This window comes from Heterodontus francisci, chromosome 28 (assembly GCF_036365525.1).
Source record: "Heterodontus francisci isolate sHetFra1 chromosome 28, sHetFra1.hap1, whole genome shotgun sequence".
NCBI classification, from domain to species: Eukaryota; Metazoa; Chordata; class Chondrichthyes; order Heterodontiformes; family Heterodontidae; genus Heterodontus; species Heterodontus francisci.
In genome coordinates this window covers 11,411,469-11,437,409 of record NC_090398.1, presented here as the reverse complement: position 1 = coordinate 11,437,409, position 25,941 = coordinate 11,411,469, and the positions used below count along the sequence as shown (strand labels likewise).

The 25,941-nt window shown below is 51.0% G+C and overlaps 1 protein-coding gene across 2 annotated transcripts in view; it reads left to right on the top strand.

The window, feature by feature from the left end:
• Positions 1–25,941, top strand: part of patl1 (PAT1 homolog 1, processing body mRNA decay factor) — a 95,690-nt gene that overhangs the window by 27,045 nt on the left and 42,704 nt on the right. For both annotated transcript variants that reach the window (XM_068059842.1, XM_068059841.1), the window contains exons 5-7: positions 2,813–3,007; positions 17,806–17,913; positions 19,643–19,720. In XM_068059842.1, the coding sequence (XP_067915943.1) occupies positions 2,813–3,007; positions 17,806–17,913; positions 19,643–19,720 (381 nt within the window). The remainder of the gene's footprint in view (positions 1–2,812; positions 3,008–17,805; positions 17,914–19,642; positions 19,721–25,941) is intronic.

Here is a 25,941-nt window from a genome sequence, read left to right as displayed (position 1 = left end):
TTACGCTAGAACTGTACAAAGAACCAGTTAGGCCACAGCTGGAGTACTGCGTGCAGTTCTGGTCACCGCACAATTAGAAAGATGTGATTACACTAGAGAGGGTACAGAGGACATTTGCGAGGATGCTGCCTGGATTGGACAAGTTCAGTTATGTGGAAAGATTGGATAGGCGAGGGTTGTTTTCTTTGGGACAAAGCAGTCTGAGGGGAGACCTAATTGAAGTGTATAAAATTGAGGGGTTCAGGTAGCGTGGCTAGGAAGACCCTGTTCCCTTGGGTTGAGGGGTCTGTAGCCTGGGGACATAGATTTAGGGTGGAAAGGTAGGAGATTTCGAGGGGAATCGTTTTCACCCAGAGGGTGGTGGGGATCTGGAGCTCACTGCCTGAAAGGGTGGTAGAGGCAGAAACCCTCAGAACATTTTAAAAAGTTCTTGGATACACATTTGAAGTGCCGGAACCTACAAGGCTGGAAAGTGAGATTAGGCTTGTTGTCCATCATGGACACGATGGGTTGTATGGCCTCCTTCTGTGCTGAAAATTTCTATGATTGTATATTTCTAGATTGGTGCTTGGGATGCGAGAGTTGTCCTTTGAACGGTTGAGTAAATTGGGCCTTTACAGTCTGGACTTGAGAAGGATGAGAGGTGATCTCATTGAAAGATACAGAATTTTGAAGGGGTGTCACATGGTAGACACTGAGAGGTTGTTTCCCCTGGCAGAGGAATCGGTCTTCAGACAAAGAGGTCGATCATTTAGGACTGAGATGAGAAATTTTTCCGTAGAATCCTACGATGGTTACAGCATAGAACGAGGCCATTTGGCCTGTCGTGTCCATGCTGGCTCTCTCTGTAAGAGCTACTCAGGAAGTCCCCAATTCTCTCTGCACCATGTTTTTTCCTTTCTAATGTTATCTCCTTGTTCCTACACCCCTGCCAAGTTAGTGCAAACCCCCACCACCCCGCCAAATAGAACTAGCAAATGCTGCGCAGGGACATTGGTCCCGGCCCTGTTCAGGTGCAACGGGTCCGGCCTGTACAGGTACAAGCTGAAGCCCTCCCTCCTGCACTGTCTCTCCAGCCATGCATGCATCTACTCCATCCTCCACTTTATACTCACTAGCATGTGGCACCTGGAGTAATTTGGGCATTATGATCTCTGATATCCTTCTTGCTTGTTTCCTGGCTCCCGAAATTATGCCTGCAGAAACTCATCCCTTTTTCTGCCCACGTCATTGCTACCGATATGGAGCACGATGACTGGCTGTTTACCCCACTCCACACCCCCCTCAAACCCCCTCCCCAACCCCCCCCCCCCCCCCCCCCACCGCCTGAGTGCTCTGTAGCCGCTAAGTGACAACCTTGACCCTGGTACCACAGAGGCAACATACCATCCAGGATTCACGTCTGCGGCCACAGAAACACCTGTCTGTTCCCCAGAGTATAGAATGGCTTATCCCTCTTGGTTTCGCAGTCTTCCTCCTGCCCCCCACGGAACAGCAGAGTCAGTTGTGGTGTCATGGACTTGGCTCTGGCTGCCCTCCTATCACTGCTATCAGTATTCAGAACTGAACACAGATTGGGAACGCCTGCACTTCCTGTCTGATCCTCCTTGACTGTCTAGCGGTAACCCATTCCCTCTCTGCCTGCTCACCCTAAAGTTGGATGGTGACTATATTCAGAAGCGTGCCATCCACAAAACTTAATCTGGCAGATGCGCCACGGTGTTGCAGCTGCCACTTGGCACCGACACCTGGAGCTTTGAGCTGCTCTCACTGACTATGCTTCCTGTATTTGTGGTTGTCCAGGACATGAGAAGCATCCAGGAGTTCCCACATGGAAAAGGGTGTGCACTGCATGGGACTGAGATGCCTTGCCATGCCCCTGTTTGTTACACTATTAACTCACTTAACAGAAATAAACTTAAGACTTAAATAAATACCAATTCACCAGCTACTCGCCAATCAGCTGTTTGCGTTTTGCTGATGCCCCTTTTTTTTTAAGGAGTTAAGTTAAATGTTTTACCTATTTGTGTTTTTTTTGGCTTTAACTAGTTAAGTTGTAAATTTAGTGCAGTAGTCTGTAGTTTCCCGTGCCTAGTTTAAACTACTGCCCAGGTTTAGAGAGGGGAAAAACCCTTTTTGCTCAATAACCAAGCAAATACTTGCTGCCCTGTGACACTCAATTTTTTTCTGTTGATATGTTCTCGCGATGCACTTTTTTTTCTCTCTCTCTGTCTCTCTGCTGCTGCTTTATTCCGCTGTGCGCGCTGACCTCTCACTCTCTGAGCGTTGTGAATCTTTGGCATTGTCTACTGCGGAGTGTTGTGGATGCTCAGTCGTTGTGTATATTTAAGGCTGAGATAGGCAGGTTTTTGGTGTCTCAGGGAATCAAGGGATGTAGGAAGCAGGCATGAAAGTGGAATTGAAGCAGATGATCAGCCGTGAATCGTATTGAATGGTGGTGCAGGCTCGAGGGCCCGTATGGTCCGCTGCTGCTATTTCTTACGTCCTGTTCCTATGCAACAGACGCGAGGGGCTGAATGCCTTCCTTGTTCCTCATTTGACAGGATCAAGGAGCTGAATGGCCTCCCCTTATTCCTAGTATAACAGGCTCGAGGGAACTGAATGGTTTTATCCTCTTCCTGTGTAACAGGCTTGAGGGGCTGAATGCCTCTTCCTGTTCATGTGTAACAGGCTCAAGGGATGGAGGGCCCCCTTCTGTTCCGATGTAACGTGCAGAACTCTGAATGTCTAACGCTCTCTGGCACAAATGTATCGTCATCACTTCCTCCACCACCACCTCCTCCTCCTACAGGACAATCGGATGCTGTCTGGATCCAAGGACTCCATTCTGCCCAAGAGGCCAATCTTCGGGCACGATGAAGAGAGAGACCTGTCGGACCGTGCCCCCCCTCCCAGGTCCTCCTCCCCTGTGATCGGGAGCCCTCCTGTGCGGACGGCACCCATCGGAACACCCCCCAAGCACATGGGCCACATCACCATCCAGCAGGTATGTATCATCCGGGTTCCAGTTCATCTGCTGCTTAAACACTGATCCCTGCTTCTGTTTCTGCCCACCCCCAACTCCGCACCAAGGTTTGACTATTCCAACGTTCTCTCAGCTGGCCTCCCACTTTGAACCCTCCGTAAACTGGAGCTCATCCCAAAACTCCACTTCCCTTTATCTTAACCCGCACCATGTCCCGTTCACCCATCACATCCTCTGCTCGCTGACTGGCAACACATCGATTTTTTTAAAATCTCACCCTTGTGTTCAAAACCCTACATGACTTCACCCCCTCCCTATCTCTGTCATATCCTCCAGTCCCTACAACTCTCGCGTCTCCTGTGCTCCTCCAGTTCTGGCCCCTTGTGCATTTCCGATTTTAATCGCTCCACCATTAGCAGCCATGCCTTCAGCTGCCTGGGCCCTAAGCTCTGGAATTCCCCCTCCGCCTCTCTTTGCTCCTTTAGGGCACTCCTCGAAACCTGCCTCTTTGGCCAAGCTTTTGGTCCCATGCCCCAGTATCTCCTTATGTGGCCCAGCGTCAAATAGCATTTGATAATGCTCCTGCAAAGCACCTTGTGATGGCTTACCACAGTAAAGATGCTATGTAAATGCAAATTGTTGCTAAGCTGCATGGTCTGTACAATTTGGATTGGTCCCTGCTGTAGGTCCGTGTGATATCATAGAATCATACAGCACACAAGCAGCCCATTCGGCCCACTGTGCCTATTCCAGTTTTTCAGAAGGAGGCCATTCAGCCCATCTTGTATGCACCGGCTCTCAGGTTGAGTAATTCATTCTTGGCACTACCTAGCCTTCTCCCCATAACCCTGCACATTCTTCCTTTTCGGATAACAGTCTAACTCCCTTTTGAATGCCTCGATTGAACCTGCCTGCACCACACTCGCAGGCAGAGCATTCCAGACCTTAACCACTCGCTGTGTGAAAACGTTTTTCCTTTTATTGCTTTTGCTTCTTTTGCCGTTACTTTAAAATCTGTGCCCTCTCGTTCTCGATCCTTTCATGAGCAGGAACAGTTTCTCCCTATCGACTCTGTTCAGAGGCCTCATGATTTTGAATGTCTCTATCAAATCTCCCCTCAGCCTTCTCTTCTCCAAGGAAAACAGTCCCAACTTCTCCATTCTCATGAATCTTCTCTGCACTCTCTGATAATTTCACATCTTTCCTAAAGTGTGGCACCCAGAACTGGATGCAGTACTCCAGCTGAGGCCAAACTAGTGTCTTATACAAGTTCAATCTAACCTCCTTGCTCTTGTTCTATGCCCCTATTAATAAAAGCCAGGATACTGTATGCTCTATTAACCGTTCTCTCAAACCTGTCTTGCCACCTTCAATGATTTATGCACATATGTACCCAGGTCCCTCTGTTCTTGCACCCCCTTTAGAATTGTACCTTTTATTTTATGTTGTCTTTCCATGTTCTTCCAACCAAAATGAATCACTTCACATTTCTTGTATTGAACTTCATCTGTCACTTGTCTGCCCATTCCGCCAACTTGTCTATGTCCTTTTGAAGTTCTACACTATCCTCCTCTCAGTTCACAATGCTTCCAAGCTTCGTATCATCTGCAAATTTTGAAATTGTGCCTGTACACCAAGGTCTAGGTCATTAATATATATCAAGAAGGGCAAGGGTCTCCAATACAAACCTTCCTCCAGCCCGAAAAACATCCATTAATCACGATTCTCTGGTTCCTGTCTCTCAGCCAATTGCATATCCATGTTGCTACTGTCACTTTTATTACACGAGCTATAACTTTGCTCACAAGTCTATTGTGTAGCACTGTATCAAATGCCTTCTGGAAGTCCATGGACAACATATCAACAGCGTTACCCTCATCGACCTCCTTTCTTCGAAAAACTCCAAGTTAGTCAAACATTTTCCCTTAATAAATCTGTGCTGGCTTTCCTTAATTAACCCGCGTTTGTCTATGTGCCTATTAATTTTGTCTGCAATTATTGTTCCTAGAAATTTCCTCGCCACTGAAATTAAACTGACTGGCTTGCAGTTGCCGGGCTTATCTTTACACAATTTGTTGTTCTCCAGTCCTCTGGCACCACCACTGAGTCTAAGGAAGTCTGGCAAATTATGGCCAGTGCCTCTGCATTTTCCACTGTCATTTCCCTCAGTATCCTTGGATGCATCTCATCTAGTACTGGGGCTTTATCAACTTTAAGTATAGCCAGCCTATCTAATACATTCTCTTTATCAATTTTAAATCCATCTAGTGTATTAATTACCTCCTCTTTCACTGTTGCCTGGATAGCAGCCTCTCCCTTGTGTTACGTCTGAGGCGAGAGCAATGCACTGTCAATTCAGTCCCATCACTCTACCAGTTGCATCATATTATTAAAGTTTTCCCACCCGAACGGAGAACAGCCAAATTAAACACTCTAGTAACCTCCAGAATAAAACAGACCAAGCCAGGTAACTTTAAACAACAACAAATTATTTATTGAAACTAAATCTGAAACACTGTCAGATAAACCTGTGTCTAAAGACCATATAACTTCTTTTAACCTAACTCCCGCATTCTCTGTCTCATGAAAATCAACGGTTACCCGTTTTTAAAAAAATAAACAATATTTTAATAATTAGCTGTTCCGTAATAAATAACTGGGTTATAAGTCTTTGTGGGTTATGTTGCTGATGGGTGAGGTATCCTAGCATAATAATAATCAAATGTCACTCGAAGTCTCCACATGGATTTGATGAAACAGTCCTTCAAATAGATAGGCATTCAAAGCACTTCAGCTGCAGCAGGAGTCAAACAGTTCTTTAAACAAGGATTTTAAAACTGAAAGTGTCTCAATCGAAACTTGAAAGCGCATTGCAGAAAACAGTCAGGAGAGATTCAATCTTGAAGCCAAGACTCTTCGTTTAGAAGTAAAGAAAAGGAATTTTACTATGTCCAGCTGTAGCTGTATGATGTGGGAGCTGGCTGACCCCATTGTGAACGGCAGGGACCACATCTGCAGCAAGTGTTGGTTGCTGGAAGAACTCCGGCTCAGAGTTGATGATCTGGAATCTGAGCTTCAAACACTGCGGCACATCCGGGAGGGGAAGAGTTACCTGGACGTTTTGTTTCAGGAGGCAGTCACACCTGGTAGATTAAGTAATTCAAATTCAGTTAGTGATCAGGGACAACAGGGTGTGATTGCAAGTGAGGCAGGTAGGGGATCCTGAGTTCAGGAGTGGAGGAGCCTCAGTCTTTGACCTTATCCAACAGGTAGGAGATACTTGCTCCCTGTGTGGATGAGGAAAAGGGCTGCGGGGAGGATGAGCCAACTGACCATGGCACCATGGTGCAGAAGGCCATTCAAGAGGGGGGAGCAAAAAGACAAGTGGTAGTTATAGGGGATTCTATAATTAGGGGGATAGATAGTATCCTTTGCAAGCCGGATCGGGAGTCCCGCATGGTGTGTTGCCTGCCTGGTGCCAGGGTGCAGGACATCTCTGACCGACTTGAAAGGATTTTGGAGTGGGAGGGGGAGGATCCAGTTGTTGTGGTCCACGTTGGGACTAACAACATAGGCAAGGCTAGGATGGAGGACCTGTTTGGGGATTATAAAGCACTAGGAACGAAATTAAGGAACAGGTACTCTAGGGTCATAATCTCCGGATTACTGCCCGAGCCACGTGCAAATTGGCTTAGGGATAAGAATATTAGGGAAGTAAAAACGTAGCTAAGGGAGTGGTGTGGGAAAGAGGGGTTCCATTTCATGGGGCATTGGCATCAGTTTTGGAACCGGGGGGAGCTGTACCGATGGGACGGTCTCCACCTGAACCAATCTGGAACCAGTGTTCTCGTGAAACGGATAAATAGGGTGACTCGGGGGGAAGGGAAAGGGAAAACGACAGGGGGTATGATGGTAAATAAAAAGGTAAGCAGCAGGTTAACGTGTGCAGGAGGGTTTAAGTTCAAGGCAGACTATGAAAGAAGCAGAAAGGAAGGATAACTCAGGAGTTATTATTAGAGATGTTGGAAATCATGAGGGTAAGAAAGCTAGCATAAAGGCACTTGACCTGAATGCTCGTAGCATTCGTAACAAGGTTGATGAGTTAACGGCACAAATCATCGTGAATGAATATGATTTGGTAGCCATTACGGAGGCATGGTTACAGGTTGGTCACGACTGGGAGTTAAATATCCAGGGGTACCAGACTATTCGGAAGGACAGACAGGAAGGTAAGGGAGGTGGTGTAGCTCTGATATTCAAGGACGACATCAGGGCGGTGCTGAGAGATGATGTAGGTTCTATGGAGAATGAGGTTGAATCCATTTGGGTGGAAATTAGAAACTCGAAGAAGAAAAAGTCATTGATAGGCGTAGTCTATAGGCCACCAAATAATATCACATTGGGGCGGGCAGTTAAACAAAGAAATAACTAATGCCTGTAAAAATGGTACGGCAATTATCATGGGGGATTTTAATCTACATGTAGATTGGTCGAACCAGCTCAGTCAAGGTAGCCTTGAGGAGGAGTTCGTTGAGTGTGTCCGTGATAGTTTTCTTGAACAGAATGTAATGGAACCGACGAGGGAGCAAGCTATCCTAGATCTAGTCCTGTGTAATGAGACAGGAATAATTAATGACCTCATAGTTAGGGATCCTCTTGGAAGGAGTGATCACAGTATGGTTGAATTTAGAATACAGATGGAGAGTGTGAAGATAAAATCCAATACCAGGGTCCTGCGCTTGAACAAGGGGGACTACAATAGAATAAGGGAGGACTTGGCTAAAGTAGACTGGAAACCAAGATTTTATGGTGGGACAGTTGACGAGCAGTGGAGGACTTTCAAAGCAATTTTTCAAAGTGCTCAGCAAAAGTATATTCCAGTGAAAAGGAAGGACTGGAAGAAAAGGAGTAATCTGCCATGGGTGTCTAAGGAAATAAGGGAGGCTATAAAATTGAAAGAGAAGGCATACAAAGTGGCCAAAAACAGCATGAAACTAGAAGATTGGGAAAACTTTAAAGGTCAACAGAAAGCCACAAAAAGAGCTATAAAGAAAAGTAAGATAGAACATGAGAAAAAACTAGCACAGAATATCAAGACACATAGCAAAAGTTTCTATAAATATATAAAACGAAAAAGAGTGGCTAAAGTAAACGTTGGTCCTTTAGAGGATGAGAAGGGGAATTTAGTTATGGGATATGATGAAATGGCCGAGGCATTGAACAGGTATTTTGTATCGGTCTTCACAGTGGAGGACATTAATAACATGCCAGTAATTGACAGAGACGAACGTAGGTGAGGACCTGGAAACAATCATTATTACGGAAGAGGTAGTGTTGGGCAAGCTAATGGAGCTAAGGATTGATAAGTCTCCTGGCCCTGATGGAATGCATCCCAGGGTACTAAAAGAGATGGCGGGAGAAATAGCAGGTGCACTGGCGGTAATTTTCCAAAATTCGCTGTACTCTGGGGTAGTCCCAGCAGATTGGAAAACAGCAGATGTGACGCCACTGTTTAAAAAGGGAGGTCGACAAAAGATGGGGAATTATAGACCAGTTAGCTTAACCTCTGTAGTGGGGAAGTTCTTGAGTCTATTATCAAGGAAGAAATAGCAGGGCATCTCGATAGAAATTGTCCCGTTGGGCAGACGCAGCATGGGTTCATGAAGGGCAGGTCATGCTTGACAAATCTTTTGGAATTCTATGATGACATTACGAGCAAGGTGGACAATGGGGACCCAGTGGATGTGGTGTACCTAGATTTCCAAAAGGCCTTCGACAAGGTGCCGCACAAGAGGCTGCTGCATAAGATAAGGATGCATGGCGTTAGGGGTAAAGTATTAGCATGGATAGAGGATTGGTTGACTAACAGGAAGCAGAGAGTGGGGATAAATGAGTGCTATTCTGGTTGGCAATCAGTCACTAGTGGTGTGCCTCAGGGATCGGTGTTGGGACCGCAATTATTTACAATTTATATAGATGATTTGGAGTTGGGGACCATGTGTAGGGTGTCAAAGTTTGCAGATGACACTAAGATGGGTGGCAGAGCAAAGTGTGCAGATGACTGTGAAACTTTGCAGAGGAACATAGATACATTGAGTGAGTGGGCAAAGGTCTGGCAGATGGAATACAATGTTAACAAATGTGAAGTCATTCATTTCAGTAGGAGTAACAGTAAAAAGGATTATTACTTGAATGGTAAAAAGTTACAGCATGCTGCTATGCAGAGAGACCTGGGTGTCCTTGTGCATGAATCGCAGAAGTTTGGTCTGCAGGTACAGCAAGTAATTAGGAAGGCAAATGGAATTTTGTCTTTGATTGCTAAAGGGATTGAGTTTAAAAGCAGAGAGGTTATGTTGCAGCTGGATAAGGTACTGGTGAGGCCGCTCCTGGAGTACTATGTGCAGTTTTCCTTACTTGAGAAAGGATGTACTGGCACTGGAGAGGGTGCAGAGGAGTTCACTCGGTTGATTCCGGAGTTGAGGGGGTTGGCTTATGAGGAGAGACTGAGTAGATTGGGATTATATTCATTGGAATTCAGAAGAATGAGGCGGGACCTTATCGAAACATATAAAATTATGAAGGGAATAGATAAGATACAAGTAGAGAGGATGTTTCCACTGGCAGGTGAAGCTAGGACAAGAGGGCATAGCCTCAAGATTAGAGGGAGCAGATTTCGGACTGAATTGAGAAGGAACTTCTTCACCCAGAGGGGTGTTAATCTATGGAATTCCTTGCCCAGTGAAGTAGTTGACGCTTCTTCAGTAAACGTTTTTAAAGCTAAGGTAGATATCTTTTTGAACAATAAAGGAATTAAGGGATACAGTGAGAGCGCGGGTAACTGGATCTGAGTCCACGAAAAGATCAGCCATGATCTTATTGAATGGCGGAGCAGGCTCGAGGGGCCGGACGGCCTACTCCTGCTCATAGTTCTTATGATCTTATGAATGCAAATGGTCTCTACAAAGCGTTTTTTTCCTCCTTGGGAATTAACATGGCCTGTAGCTCATTGTAGAATTTCTGCTGAGAAAGAGACAGCTCCTTTCCTGCAGGAAGCACGCTTCGCTGGTGTGTCTCAAAACTGGTTTTAGCTGGTTTTTACACACAGTTAAATTGAAACATTACACCATGTGACCTCTCCTGCTGTCGCTGAGGTAACGAGAGCAGCTGGCACACTGCCTCAGAAATATAAAACTTATCTCTGTCTTAAAGATACACTGTTTTAAATAGAGGAGGAAAAAATACAGTTCCGTGACACTTGGTAAAGTCAAATGCACAGTATTCATTTAACACCTCAGATATTTCCCCCCCACTTCCAATTGTATATTCCCTTTTTGGTCCTTAATCATCCCTTCTCCTTTTACAACCTCCTTATTATTTATGTGCCTTTGGAAAACGTTAGGATTCCCTTTAATGTTAGCTGCCAGCCTCTTTTCATACTCCCTCTTCTCTTCTTTGCTTTTTCACCTCCCCTCTGAACCTTCTACATTCACCCTCGTTCTCCATTATATTATCCACCTGAATCTGTCGTAAGCACGCTTTTTTCTTCATCTTGGACTCTATCTCTTTTGTCATCCAGGGAGCTGTGGATTTGTTTGCCATACCTTTCCCCTTTGAGGGACTATGCCTTGACTGTCCGAACCACCTGCTCTTCGAAAGTAGTCCATTGTTCAGCTGCCACTTTTCCTTCCAACCCTTGATTCCAATTCTTACCCCATTGAAGTTGGCTTTCCCCCAGTTAATTATTCTTACTCTTTATGTTCTTTGTCCTTTTCCATAGCCAACATAAACCTTGTGATACAATGAACACTGAAAGAGCTATCCAATTAGTCCCACTCCACTGGTCTTCCCCTTATATCCAAATTTGCCCATGATATAGATTCGAGTCATAGAAAATAGTGTAGATGAGAGCACAAAACTGCAAAGTGACGGTGATAGATTAAACGAGTGGATAAAACTGTGGCAGATGGATTTCGGTGTAGGTAAGTGGGAGGCCATCTGCCTTGGACCAGAAAAGAATATATCTAAGTATTTAAATAAACATAGAAAATAGGAGCGGGAGTAGGCCATTCGGCCCTTCAGGCCTGCTCCACCACTCAAAAAAGATCATGGCTGATTCAGTACTCTGTTCCCGCTTTTTCCCCATATCCCTTGATCCCTTTGGCATTAAGAAATATATCTATCTCCTTCTGGAATATACCTAATCATCTGGCCTCCACTGCCCTCTGTGGTAGAGAATTCCACAGGTTCACCACCCTCTGAGTGAAGAAATTTCTCCTCATCTCGGGTCTGAATGGCATACCCCGTATCCTGAGACTGTGACCCCTGGTTCTGGACTCCTTAGCCATCGGGAACATCCTCCCTGCATCTAGCCTGTCCAGTCCTAATTGAATTTTATAAGTTTCTATGAGATCCCCTCTCATTCTTCTAAACTCTAGTGAACATAGGCCTAGTCGACCCAATCTCTCCTCATATGTCAATCCTGCCATCCCAGGAATCAGCCGAGCAAAGCTTCTTTGCACTCCCTCCATGGCAAGAACATCCTTCCTCAGATAAGGAGACCAAAACTTCACACAATACTCCAGATGTGGTCTCATCAAGGACCTGTATAACTGCAGTAAGACATCCTTGCTCCTGTACTCAAAGCTGAAATGCTGAAAAGCTAGGAACAGTGGTGATCGAAAGAGATTTAGGGGTCCATGTACAGAGATGACTAAAATATAGCAGTCAGGTACAAAAGCGAATCAAAAAAGCTAATGAAGTGTTAACTTTTCCAACGCTTAGAGCGAGAACAAACAGACTTGTTATCTCTGGGTTGTTGCCCGTGCCACGTGCTAGCGAAGCGAGGAATAGGGAGAGGAGTTGAACACGTGGCTGCAGGGATGGTGTAGGAGGTAGGGTTTTGGTTTCCTGGATAATTGGGGCTCTTTCTGGGGTAGGTGGGACCTCTACAAACAGGATGGTCTTCACCTGAACCAGAGGGATACCAATATCCTGGGGGGGAGATTTGCTAGTGCTCTTCGGGGGGTTTAAACTAATTCAGCAGGGGAATGGGAACCTAAGTTGTAGTTCCAGTGTACAGGATGTTGAGAGTAGTGAGGTCAGGGATAAGGTTACAAGGACGCAAGAGGGCACTGGCAAGCAAGAACTTGGTTTAAAGTGTGTCTACTTCAACGCCAGGAGCATCCGGAATAAGGTGGGTGAGCTTGCAGCATGGGTTGGTACCTGGGATATCGATGTTGTGGCCATTTCGGAGACATGGGTAGAGCAGGGGCAGGAATGGATGTTGCAGGTTCCGGGATTTAGATGTTTCAGTAAGAACAGAGAAGATGGTAAAAGAGGGGGGGGTGTGGCATTGTTAATCAAGGAGAGTATTACAGCGGCAGAAAGGACGTTTGAGGACTCGTCTACTGAGGTAGTATGGGCCGAGGTTAGAAACAGGAGAGGAGAGGTCACCCTGTTGGGAGTTTTCTATAGACCTCCGAATAGTTCCAGAGATGTAGAGGAAAGGATAGTGAAGATGATTCTCGACAGGAGCGAGAGTAACAGGGTAGTTGTTATGGGGGACTTTAACTTTCCAAATATTGACTGGAAATACTATAGTTCGAGTACTTTAGATGGGTCAGTTTTTGTCCAGTGTGTGCAGGAGGGTTTTCTGACACAGTATGTAGACAGGCCAACCAGGGGCGATGCCACATTGGATTTGGTACTGGGTAATGAACCCGGCCAGGTGTTAGATTTAGATGTAGGTGAGCACTTTGGTGATAGTGATCACAATTCGGTTAGGTTTACCTTAGCGATGGGCAGGGACAGGTATATACCGCAGGGCAAGAATTATAGCTGGGGGAAAGGAAATTATGATGCGATTAGGCAAGATTTAGGATGCGTAGGATGGGGAAGGAAACTGCAGGGGATGGGCACAATCGAAATGTGGAGCTTATTCAAGGAGCAGCTACTGCGTGTCCTTGATAAGTATGTACCTGTCAGGCAGGGAGGAAGTTGTCGAGCGAGGGAGCCGTGGTTTACTAAAGAAGTTACTTCTGCTTGTCAAGAGGAAGAAGGCGGCTTATGTTAGGATGAGACGTGAAGGCTCAGTTAGGGCGCTTGAGAGTTGCAAGCTAGCCAGGAAGGATCTAAAGGGAGAGATAAGAAGAGCAAGGAGAGGACACGAGAAGTCATTGGCGGATAGGATCAAGGAAAACCCTAAGGCTTTCTATAGGTATATCAGGAATAAAAGAATGACTAGAGTTAGATTAGGGCCAATCAAGGATAGTAGTGGGAAGTTGTGTGTGGAATCAGAGGAGATAGGGGAAGCGTTAAATGAATATTTTTCGTCAGTATTTACAGTAGCGAAAGAAAATGTTGTCGAGGAGAATACTGAGATTCAGACTACTAGGCTAGATGGGATTGAGGTTCACAAGGAGGATGTGTTAGCAATTTTGGAAAGTGTGAAAATAGATAAGTCCCCTGGGCCAGATGGGATTTATCCTAGGATTCTCTGGGAAGCCAGGGAGGAGATTGCAGAGCCTTTGTCCTTGATCTTTATGTCGTCATTGTCGACAGGAATCGTGCCGGAAGACTGGAGGATAGCAAATGTTGTCCCCTTGTTCAAGAAGGGGAGTAGAGACAGCCCTGGTAATTATAGACCTGTGAGCCTTACTTCGGTTGTGGGTAAAATGTTGGAAAAGGTTATAAGAGATAGGATTTATAATCATCTTGAAAAGAATAAGTTCATTAGCGATAGTCAGCACGGTTTTGTGAAAGGTAGGTCGTGCCTCACAAACCTTATTGAGTTTTTTGAGAAGGTGACCAAACAGGTGGATGAGGGTAAAGCAGTGGATGTGGTGTATATGGATTTCAGTAAGGCGTTTGATGAGGTTCCCCATGGTAGGCTATTGCAGAAAATACGGAAGTATGGGGTTGAAGGTGATTTAGAGCTTTGGATCAGAAATTGGCTAGCTGAAAGAAGACAGAGGGTGGTGGTTGATGGCAAATGTTCATCCTGGAGTTTAGTTACTAGTGGTGTACCGCAAGGATCTGTTTTGGGGCCACTGCTGTTTGTCATTTTTATAAATGACCTGCATGAGGGTGTAGAAGGGTGGGTTAGTAAATTTGCGGATGACACGAAGGTCGGTGGAGTTGTGGATAGTGCCGAAGGATGTTGTAGGGTACAGAGGGACATAGATGGGCTGCAGAGCTGGGCTGAGAGATGGCAAATGGAGTTTAATGCGGAAAAGTGTGAGGTGATTCACTTTGGAAGGAGTAACAGGAATGCAGAGTACTGGGCTAATGGGAAGATTCTTGGTAGTGTAGATGAACAGAGAGATCTTGGTGTCCAGGTACATAAATCCCTGAAATTTGCTACCCAGGTTAATAGGGCTGTTAAGAAGGCACATGGTGTGTTAGCTTTTATTAGTAGGGGGATCGAGTTTCGGAGCCACGAGGTCAGGCTGCAGCTGTACAAAACTCTGGTGAGGCCGCACCTGGAGTATTGCGTGCAGTTCTGGTCACCGCATTATAGGAAGGATGTGGAAGCTTTGGAAAGGGTGCAGAGGAGATTTCCTAGGATGTTGCCTGGTATGGAGGGAAGGTCTTACGAGGAAAGGCTGAGAGACTTGAGGTTGTTTTCGTTGGAGAGAAGGAGGAGGAGAGGTGACTTAATAGAGACATATAAGATAATCAGAGGGTTAGATAGGGTGGATAGTGAGAGTCTTTTTCCTCGGATGATGATGGCAAACACGAGGGGACATAGCTTTACGTTGAGGGGTGATAGATATAGGACAGATGTTGGAGGTAGTTTCGTTACTCAGAGTAGTAGGGGCGTGGAACGCCCTGCCTGCAACAGTAGTAGACTCGCCAACTTTAAGGGCATTTAAGTGGTCATTGGATAGACATATGGATGAAAATGGAATAGTGTAGGTCAGATGGTTTCACAGGTCGGCGCAACATCGAGGGCCGAAGGGCCTGTACTGCGCTGTAATGTTCTAATGAGACGGCAAGCATATCAAGGGGAGAATGTTCTGCTACAGCGACACAAAGCCCTGGTTAGACCACATCTAAAGGACCGTGCGCCGCACTTTAGAAGGATCTCTGGGCCTCGGAATGAGTACAGCACAGATTCTCCAGAATGTTACCAGGGCTCCACGGTTTAGGTTATGAGGACAGATTACATAACCTGAACTTGGGTTCCATGGAAGGTAGAGGGCAGGGGATGACTTGAGGCTTTTAAGGATTTTGAAAGGAGGTCGATGGAGAAACTTTTTCTGCTGGTGGGGGAATCTAGGACAAGAGGGACAGAACCTTAAGACCACAGGCAGGCCGTACAGTAGAGAAGGTCCAATGTTCCTTCTTTTGCTTCTCTTCTCTTGGACCTTCCTGTTGAGTGCCCTCAGCTTTACAGAGTAGGCAAGACCCAATCTGGGCCTGTGCTAAGCTTGCAGATCTTGACAAATGGTAGCCATGATTCTTGGCTAGAGAAACTGGACTTGTTCTTCTTCAAGCAGAGAAGGTTAGGGGATTTTTAATCGGATTTTCAGAATCATGAAGCACTGTGATAGATCAAATCAGGAGCACGTGTTTGCGGTGGGAGGAGGGTCGGTTACCACAGGACACGGACTTGATGTGATTGGCGAAAGAACCAGAAGTGACCTGAGGAGCATCTGGATTTCTGTGTACAGTTTTCGTCCCCTTCCTTAAAAGATATATTTGCATTCGAAGCAGTTCAGAGACTGTTCACTCGACTGATTCCTCGGATGAAGGGGTTGTTTTATGAGGAATGGTTGAGCAAGTTGGGCCTATACCATTTGGAGCTCAGAAGAATGAGGTGTTCTTATTGGAACAGAAAAGATCCTGCGGGAACGTGATAGGGTAGATGTTTCTCATTCTGGGGGAATCTAGAAGTCGGGGACGCAGTTTAAAAATAAGGGTCTCCCATTTAAGACAGATGAGGAGAAATGTTAGGCTGTGGAATTCTCTTCCCCAGAGAGCAGTGGAGGTTGGGTCATTGAGAGGCAAGAGTTATGGGAGGCAGACAGGGAAAATGGGGTTGAGGCCACAATCAGATCAGCCATGATTTTATCGAATGGCACAGCAGGCTCGAGGGGCTGGATGGCCGACCCCTGCCCCTAATTCTTTATGTGAGGAAAAAAAGACTTCTGATGCAGTGAGCTGTTGCAGTCTGGAATGCACTGCTTGGAAAGGGCGGGAGAAGCACGTTCAATCGAAACTTTTGAAAAGCAAATTGGATAAATACTTGAAGAGAGAAACTTGCAGGACGATGAGGAAAGGGAGTTGGATGAAATGAACAGCTCTTTTAAAGAGCTGCTGCAGGCACGCTGGGCCGAAGGGGCACCTCTTGTGCGGTATTGTTTACGATTCTAGAAGGGAAGGGGTGTAAAATACGTCACGGAGCCTACAGCTGACCACTAACCACTGGGTGGGTGTAGGTCGGGCATGCACAAGATCAGGGTGGTCTCTGAGGCCATCCCACAGCCAAATGGCCTATCAATACAGCTAAGGGAGACTGGATACTTTTGGGGGTGGGGTGGGGGAGGAGGTATGGCATCTTGGAACTGCACTCAGCAGCAGGCCAGGGGAAATTGGAGATGCTCCCGAGAAAAGATGTTTGAATAAATTGACTTCAAAAATCTGCATCTGACTCCTCTCCCTCCCTCTCCAGGCATTTTCTCTTTGATATTTGCACAGTTCTCGAATACAGTTCCCTCGCCCTCCCGTGAATTACTCCTGAGCTATTCTGAGAGGAACCCACTCCACGCATCCTTCACTCTGTCTATCAGCACTGACTGTGGGAATCCATTCCACACATTTGTCACTCCATGCAGTGGCATTGACTGACTCATGGGGGTGTATTCCACATCTTCACTCCAGATATTAGCACTGACTCAGAATTCATTCTACTGATTATTGCTGACTGTGATGTGAATCGATTCCACTCATAGAAACGTAGGAAGAGGCCATTCAGTCCCTCGAGTCTGTTCCCCCCCCTTTGGTTTGATCATTGTCGATGTGTGACTGAACTGCCTTTGCCCCATATCCCTTAGAAACCTTTGGTCAATAAAACTTTTACCATTCACAGATTTAAAACTAACAAATTGATCATGCATCGATTGCAGTAAGTGAAAGGCAGTTCCAAACTTCTACCACCCTTTGGAAAAGTAGTTCCTAATTTCACTCCTGAAAGATTTCGCTCTAAGTGTTGGACTGTTCCCCCAGTTCTAGATCCCTGAATTAGTGGAATAGTTTCTCTCCTGACCTCTGTTCTCCTCAATATCTTGAAACTTCGATCGAATCACTTAACCGTTTGAATTCTCGGGAATACAACCCTAGTTTGTGCAGTCTTGTCTTTTAATTTAACCCTAGGGACCAGGAACCATTCTGGTAAAACTGCGCTGCACTCCAACCAAAGTCAATATATCCTTCCTCAGGAATGGTGTGCAGAACTGCTCATAGTAATTCCAAGTGTGGTCTAACCAGGGCTTTTGTATAGCTGAAGCATGACTTATACCCCCTGCACCCTCCCTCCACACCTCCCGTCCTTTTCCTCCCCATCCTTCGTCCCCCCCCTCCCTCCGACCCCCCCCACCCCCGTCCCCTCCTCTCAAATCCTGCCCCTTCGACTGAGCTTTTGGCCACCTGTCCTGAGATCTCGTGGCTTGGTGTCCATTTAAGTTTGATAATCTCTCCTCCTTTAAGTGCTTTGGGGCATATTGCTATGTTAAATGAGGGATATCAATGTAAATTGTTGTAACCGTTCTGTCTGGGACTGGGCTTCAAGTCTAACTGCTCTCTGTCCGCTCTTTCAGCCGTCCATCTTGTGCCCCACCCCTGTCCACGTGCGAGCTCCGATTCACCAGCGATTCTCTGCCCCCTTCAGTGAGAGGATGTCTCCGACCCAGCTGCTTAACATTGCGGTAAGTACACTATCAAGGTAGACGTAGTGGGAGATGGGGAGAAAGACGAAGTGGGGGGGATGAGAGAGAGGGGGGGACGCGGAGAGGGAGAGGGGGGGACGCGGAGAGGGAGAGGGGGGGACGCGGAGAGGGAGAGGGGGGGACGCGGAGAGGGAGAGGGGGGGACGCGGAGAGGGAGAGGGGGGGACGCGGAGAGGGAGAGGGGGGGACGCGGAGAGGGAGGGGGGGGGGACGCGGAGAGGGAGAGGGGGGGGACGCGGAGAGGGAGGGGGGGGACGCGGAGAGGGAGGGGGGGGGACGCGGAGAGGGAGAGGGGGGGGACGCGGAGAGGGAGAGGGGGGGGACGCGGAGAGGGAGAGGGGGGGGACGCGGAGAGGGAGAGGGGGGGGACGCGGAGAGGGAGAGGGGGGGGACGCGGAGAGGGAGAGGGGGGGGACGCGGAGAGGGAGAGGGGGGGGACGCGGAGAGGGAGAGGGGGGGGACGCGGAGAGGGAGAGGGGGGGACGCGGAGAGGGAGAGGGGGGGGACGCGGAGAGGGAGAGGGGGGGGACGCGGAGAGGGAGAGGGGGGGGACGCGGAGAGGGAGAGGGGGGGGACGCGGAGAGGGAGAGGGGGGGGACGCGGAGAGGGAGAGGGGGGGACGCGGAGAGGGAGGGGGGGGACGCGGAGAGGGAGGGGGGGACGCGGAGAGGGAGGAGGGGGGGACGCGGAGAGGGAGGGGGGGGGACGCGGAGAGGGAGGGGGGGGGAACGCGGAGAGGGAGGGGGGGGACGCGGAGAGGGAGGGGGGGACGCGGAGAGGGGGAGGGGGGGGACGCGGAGAGGGGGAGGGGGGGGACGCGGAGAGGGGGAGGGGGGGACGCGGAGAGGGGGAGGGGGGGGACGCGGAGAGGGGGAGGGGGGGACGCGGAGAGGGAGGGGGGGGGACGCGGAGAGGGAGAGGGGGGGACGCGGAGAGGGAGGGGGGGGACGCGGAGAGGGAGGGGGGGGACGCGGAGAGGGAGGGGGGGGGACGCGGAGGGGGAGAGGGGGGGGACGCGGAGGGGGAGAGGGGGGGGACGCGGAGGGGGAGAGGGGGGGGGACGCGGAGGGGGAGAGGGGGGGGGACGCGGAGAGGGAGAGGGGGGGGGACGCGGAGAGGGAGAGGGGGGGGGACGCGGAGGGGGAGAGGGGGGGGGACGCGGAGGGGGAGAGGGGGGGGGACGCGGAGGGGGAGAGGGGGGGGGACGCGGAGGGGGAGAGGGGGGGGGACGCGGAGGGGGAGAGGGGGGGGGACGCGGAGGGGGAGAGGGGGGGGGACGCGGAGGGGGAGAGGAGATGCAGAGCGGGAGGGGGTGGAAACGAGCGGGAACGGGAGAGAGGGAGGGAGGCGGGCACGCGGAGCGAGGGGTGTCAAGGTGTGGGGTATGGAGAGTGGGGAGACACGGGGCAAGGTATGCAGGGTGGGGGAGGGCGAGTGAGGCCAGGGTATGTGAGGGAGACGGTGCTGCGGGTGAGGGAGGAGAGGGAGAGTGGTGACCAGCATGAGGGTACACTTTAGGATCAGGGAGAGTGTGCTGTAATCATAGCAGTACAGCGATGAGTGGGAGCTGACTGGATCGGCCTGTTGTGGGTCTAACCTTCCTCCTTGTTGCCCTGAACTCTCCAGGAACAGATGGTTCTGATGAACTGCTGTGTTATCACTGCACCTTGCCATTTATTCACTTTCTTTTCCTTTCTCCCCTCTTCAGAATTCCTCACTGCGTGCCCACCATTTCCAAGGCAGCGTCACCCAAGTGCTGAACCCACTTCTACTTGGAACAGCCCAGGTACATCATGTAATGAGGGGAAGAATGAGTTGATCATACCACGGCCTGACTGCTGACACTGCTCAACTCGTGTCAACTCGGTGTTTCACATTGCAGGGTTGAGATTGCTATGCAGGTGTCAGCCATGGCTCAGGGTCAGCCACTGAGCGCACTCACCCTTCCTCTGAGTCAGTCGGTCGTAGGTTCGAGCCCCACTCGAGATCCTCGACTCACATATTGTAGGTTGGTGCTCCCAGTGGCAGTACCGAGGGAGCGCTGCACAGTCGGAGGGTCGGTACCGAGGGAGCGCTGCACAGTCGGAGGGTCGGTACCGAGGGAGCGCTGCACAGTCGGAGGGTCGGTACCGAGGGAGCGCTGCACAGTCGGAGGGTCGGTACCGAGGGAGCGCTGCACAGTCGGAGGGTCGGTACCGAGGGAGCGCTGCACAGTCGGAGGGTCGGTACCGAGGGAGCGCTGCACAGTCGGAGGGTCGGTACCGAGGGAGCGCTGCACAGTCGGAGGGTCGGTACCGAGGGAGCGCTGCACAGTCGGAGGGTCGGTACCGAGGGAGCGCTGCACAGTCGGAGGGTCGGTACCGAGGGAGCGCTGCACATTCGGAGGGTCGGTACCGAGGGAGCGCTGCACAGTCGGAGGGTCGGTACCGAGGGAGCGCTGCACAGTCGGAGGGTCGGTACCGAGGGAGCGCTGCACAGTCGGAGGGTCGGTACCGAGGGAGCGCTGCACAGTCGGAGGGTCGGTACCGAGGGAGCGCTGCACAGTCGGAGGGTCGGTACCGAGGGAGCGCTGCACAGTCGGAGGGTCGGTACCGAGGGAGCGCTGCACAGTCGGAGGGTCGGTACCGAGGGAGCGCTGCACAGTCGGAGGGTCGGTACCGAGGGAGCGCTGCACAGTCGGAGGGTCGGTACCGAGGGAGCGCTGCACAGTCGGAGGGTCGGTACCGAGGGAGCGCTGCACAGTCGGAGGGTCGGTACCGAGGGAGCGCTGCACAGTCGGAGGGTCGGTACCGAGGGAGCGCTGCACAGTCGGAGGGTCGGTACCGAGGGAGCGCTGCACAGTCGGAGGGTCGGTACCGAGGGAGCGCTGCACAGTCGGAGGGTCGGTACCGAGGGAGCGCTGCACAGTCGGAGGGTCGGTACCGAGGGAGCGCTGCACAGTCGGAGGGTCGGTACCGAGGGAGCGCTGCACAGTCGGAGGGTCGGTACCGAGGGAGCGCTGCACAGTCGGAGGGTCGGTACCGAGGGAGCGCTGCACAGTCGGAGGGTCGGTACCGAGGGAGCGCTGCACAGTCGGAGGGTCGGTACCGAGGGAGCGCTGCACAGTCGGAGGGTCGGTACCGAGGGAGCGCTGCACAGTCGGAGGGTCGGTACCGAGGGAGCGCTGCACAGTCGGAGGGTCGGTACCGAGGGAGCGCTGCACAGTCGGAGGGTCGGTACCGAGGGAGCGCTGCACAGTCGGAGGGTCGGTACCGAGGGAGCGCTGCACAGTCGGAGGGTCGGTACCGAGGGAGCGCTGCACAGTCGGAGGGTCGGTACCGAGGGAGCGCTGCACAGTCGGAGGGTCGGTACCGAGGGAGCGCTGCACAGTCGGAGGGTCGGTACCGAGGGAGCGCTGCACAGTCGGAGGGTCGGTACCGAGGGAGCGCTGCACAGTCGGAGGGTCGGTACCGAGGGAGCGCTGCACAGTCGGAGGGTCGGTACCGAGGGAGCGCTGCACAGTCGGAGGGTCGGTACCGAGGGAGCGCTGCACAGTCGGAGGGTCGGTACCGAGGGAGCGCTGCACAGTCGGAGGGTCGGTACCGAGGGAGCGCTGCACAGTCGGAGGGTCGGTACCGAGGGAGCGCTGCACAGTCGGAGGGTCGGTACCGAGGGAGCGCTGCACAGTCGGAGGGTCGGTACCGAGGGAGCGCTGCACAGTCGGAGGGTCGGTACCGAGGCAGCGCTGCACAGTCGGAGGGTCGGTACCGAGGGAGCGCTGCACAGTCGGAGGGTCGGTACCGAGGGAGCGCTGCACAGTCGGAGGGTCGGTACCGAGGGAGCGCTGCACAGTCGGAGGGTCGGTACCGAGGGAGCGCTGCACTGTGGGCGGATCAATACCGAGGGAGCGCTGCACAGTCGGAGGGTCGGTACCGAGGCAGCGCTGCACTGTGGGCGGATCAGTACCGAGGGAGCGCTGCACAGTCGGAGGGTCGGTACCGAGGCAGCGCTGCACTGTGGGCGGATCAGTACCGAGGCAGCGCTGCACTGTGGGCGGATCAGTACCGAGGCAGCGCTGCACTGTGGGCGGATCAATACCGAGGGAGCGCTGCACTGTCAGAGGGTCAGTACCAAGGGAGTACTGCACAGTCGGACGGGACCTTAGTTTAACTACTCAAACAGGCTCAACCTTGCACACTCTATATATACGTGGAACACGGACCCGTCTAGGCTGCAGAAATTACAGGCGGCCTGGAAGTCAATGAACCTGCTTAAAAGCCTATTGCATGGGACTGCCCTGTGTAGCACCCTCCACCCCAGGTCCCCGATGTAAATGCGGAGGACTCCCATGTAGAGAGACCTCCACCGGGGTTTCCCCTCGCCGCCAGATGGCAACACTGACCGCCAGGGCGTGTCCGGCCGGTTGACAAAGGTGAGGAAGTGGAAAGTGTGCAGGAGCAGCCCGTACAGGAAACCCTGTGGAATGGCACAGAGGGCATTTCCGAGAGGTGGCTCGGGTTGTGCGGGACTGGATCCAGAGGAGAGTTTCGGGGCCTGGGTCCGATGAGTAGTTCCAACTGAGCAGGGGTCAGCTCAGCCGGGAATGCTCCGCACTCCGAAGCTCCCTCGTCACCGACTTCCAGCCCGCCAGTAATTTCTGCGGCCAAGACTTGTCTGTGTTCCATGTATATATGGAGTGTGCGAGGTTGTCGCCTCTGTTTGAGTATCTGAAGGGGCTGCTCCTCAGGTTTTGGCTGCACTTCAGGCCCACGCTCCTGATCTTTGGGCACCCAGTGCGGAGGGGCGTGGACCGGGAGGAGGATCTCCTCGTCTTTCTGCTCCTGGGCCTGGCAAAGGTGACAATTCACAGGTCCAGGCTGCGAGCCATCTGGGGGTCCGTCCGCACTGATTGCCTGCCCTTCTTCCGCGGATATGTTCGTCTCCCTGGAGAAGGAACGTGCTGTGTCCGCAGGTAGGCTTGAGGCCTTCCACGACTGGTGGGCACCACAGGCACTGGAGTGCATAATTGACACTGAGAATGGCATTTTAATTTGACTTTTGTTTTATTTATCTGTTTTAATAAAATTATTTTATAAAATGTATATAAGGAGGGTCCTGAGGAATAAAGACTCGACATGAAGTACATAATAGGGTCCTGGGGTATAAAGGTGCCACTAACTGGCAAGCTTCGCATGTCTAGTGGTACGCAGATGACTGTATAACTCTGCTCTGCAGGAACTCGGGTACTTTGCAACACCCTGTCGCTAAGTGCCTGTGTCACAACCCCATGCGAACACTTTGTGCTCGCAATCTGCTCTCCATAATTTCAGACTAAAAAGGGACAAGGTATAACTGGTCTGAGAGCTGTGCATTGAAAACAGGTACAAGTTTTGGAGTGATTCTCACAATTGATGACTGTCCAGTGCCTTTCATCACCTCAGAACATCCAAGGAATTTTACAGAAAATGAATGACGACTTATTTTTGAAGTGTCGTCATTGTTTTAATATAGGGAACACAGCAGTTAATTTGCACGCAGCAGGCTCCCACAATCATGAATGTTTTAATTCCGAGATAATCTGTTTTCGTGATGTTGGTTGATGGCTAAATATTGGCCCCAATATTGAAACCATGAAGAATACACCCGCTGATCTGCCAGTTGTCAGCGAGGGTGTTTTTACATTCACCAGAGAGGGTAGACGGGACCTTAGTTTAACAACTCATCTGAAAGACATTACCAACAGTGCAGCGCTCCCTCGGTACTGACCCTCCGACAGTGCAGCGCTCCCTCGGTACTGACCCTCCGACAGTGCAGCGCTCCCTCGGTACTGACCCACCGACAGTGCAGCGCTCCCTCGGTACTGACCCTCCGACAGTGCAGCGCTCCCTCGGTACTGACCCTCCGACAGTGCAGCGCTCCCTCGGTACTGACCCTCCGACAGTGCAGCGCTCCCTCGGTACTGACCCTCCGACAGTGCAGCGCTCCCTCGGTACTGACCCTCCGACAGTGCAGCGCTCCCTCGGTACTGACCCTCCGACAGTGCAGCGCTCCCTCGGTACTGACCCTCCGACAGTGCAGCGCTCCCTCGGTACTGACCCTCCGACAGTGCAGCGCTCCCTCGGTACTGACCCTCCGACAGTGCAGCGCTCCCTCGGTACTGACCCTCCGACAGTCCGTGGAGGGATGCCTTCTCTCTTTCCCATGAGGGCAAGGAGGCTCAGAGACCTCCATGTCATCAAAGGCCTCTGCTTCTGCACCCTCCTTTTGCCTGGTCACCCTGGGCCTGAGCCCAGCCCTGGGGCAGGTGGATTCCCCAGGTGCGGGCCTTGGACTAAGCTCAGACTCGGGTTGTGACACGGCGCCCAGGGGACGCACCTCTCGATGTTTATTTTTCCTCCCCGTCTTCCTTCCACTTCGGCCACTCCCCTTCCCACCGGAGGCCGTGAAAACCACAGCGTCCGGAACAGGCTGAGCAGTGTCTTTGAGGTGTAGGGGGAGTAGGAGGAGGTGCAGTGGCTCCACCCTGGGCCGCCGAGGTGGAGTTGGCGGCCGGGAGGTTGGGGCATTTCTTTTGAACGTCTCCCACCCCCTTGCAGACATGACACCGTGCCCCGTCCGAGGTCCAGAAGACACGGTAGTGTGGAACTCCACACTAAATTGGCCCTCCAATTCCTCCTCCCGTGCCAGCTGCATGAATAGCTGGCGGCGGAAGGAGTAGGCATGTTGGATGCTGTTCTCCCGAAGAGCAAGCAAGACTGGGGTGAGCCCCAACTTCACCTCACCCAGATGGTGCAGGTGGGGGAGGAGGAGCTCACCAGGAATGAAGGGCGGGACGTTGGATAGCACTACTCACTGCGCAGTGGCCCCTGGAAGGTTCACCAGCAGGAAGGTCCCCCCACAGTGAGCCTCTTACTCAGGGCCAGGGACACCGCCCGCTTGGTCTTCAGGAAGAACACAGCCTTCCCGTACATCTTTGAGGCTGCAACAATGGCCGAGGGGCCGACAACCTTGGCCATTGCCTTTTCGCAGACCTCAATGAATGTGTTGGGGTGGAGATCGCTCTTCAGCCCAGGGCTGGATGTTATCAATTTAAGGGTGACTGGACCACATGGGCAGCTACAGAGGCTGCAGCTGCATAGGTAGTGGAGGGCCCTGCCACCTGTGATGAAGGGCTTGCCATGGGTCTAAGAGCTAAACCCACCCCAAAATGTAGGCTTTCAAATCGAATAAAAGGAAAGATTCACAAGATACTTTATATAAAAAACAAATAACAGGTTTGGAGAGAGACTGAGGGTATAGAGGAGGAAAAGACAAGGCTGTAAGGGATGACTTGCTCTCAGGAGGTGGTGCACACAGCACTCTTGGTCTTCTGGGTCAGCTGAAACTGCCCAGGCACCATCTATCCCTTTCCGTCTCTTTCGCCGGGCAGCTTCAGCTGACCCAGGCTGGGCAATTGGAGTGGGGAGGGATCCTCCCTGTGTGCTTGTTGCAACAACACAGATCCCGGCTGAATTGGCAGCTCCACCCCTTGTTGTTCCAGCCACTTGTTCATCCCCCAACAGTCCAAAGCAAACCACTGGTGTTCAGCACCCACCTCCAAACAAAGCCTTGTTTCCAACAAAAGTCTCTTCACTGTGAAGGTGATTGTTGTTCAAGCTTTCCTCTGCTTGTTTGGAACTGCTGTCTCTCTGTTCAATGCAGCTCCTCTTTCCACCTCTGCAACCTCCAACTGCCACCAGCTCTGTCAGCTGAGGCTCGTTGCTGCAATCAGCAGACAGCACCTCCAATCAAGCAACAGCCAACCCTGTTTTTTTTTCTGTATCTAACCCCATTTTTTTTTTTTTTCTTGATGGGGGACAGTGTAGAGGGAGCTTTACTCTGTATCTGACCCCGTTTTTTTTTATTTTATTTTATTTGTAAAACTAATTTTGTTGAGCTCCTTTGATAACTCAGTTGGAAAATACAGTCCAGTATGGAACTCATCAAACCCCGTGCTGTACCTGTCCTGGGAGTGTTTGGGGACAGTGT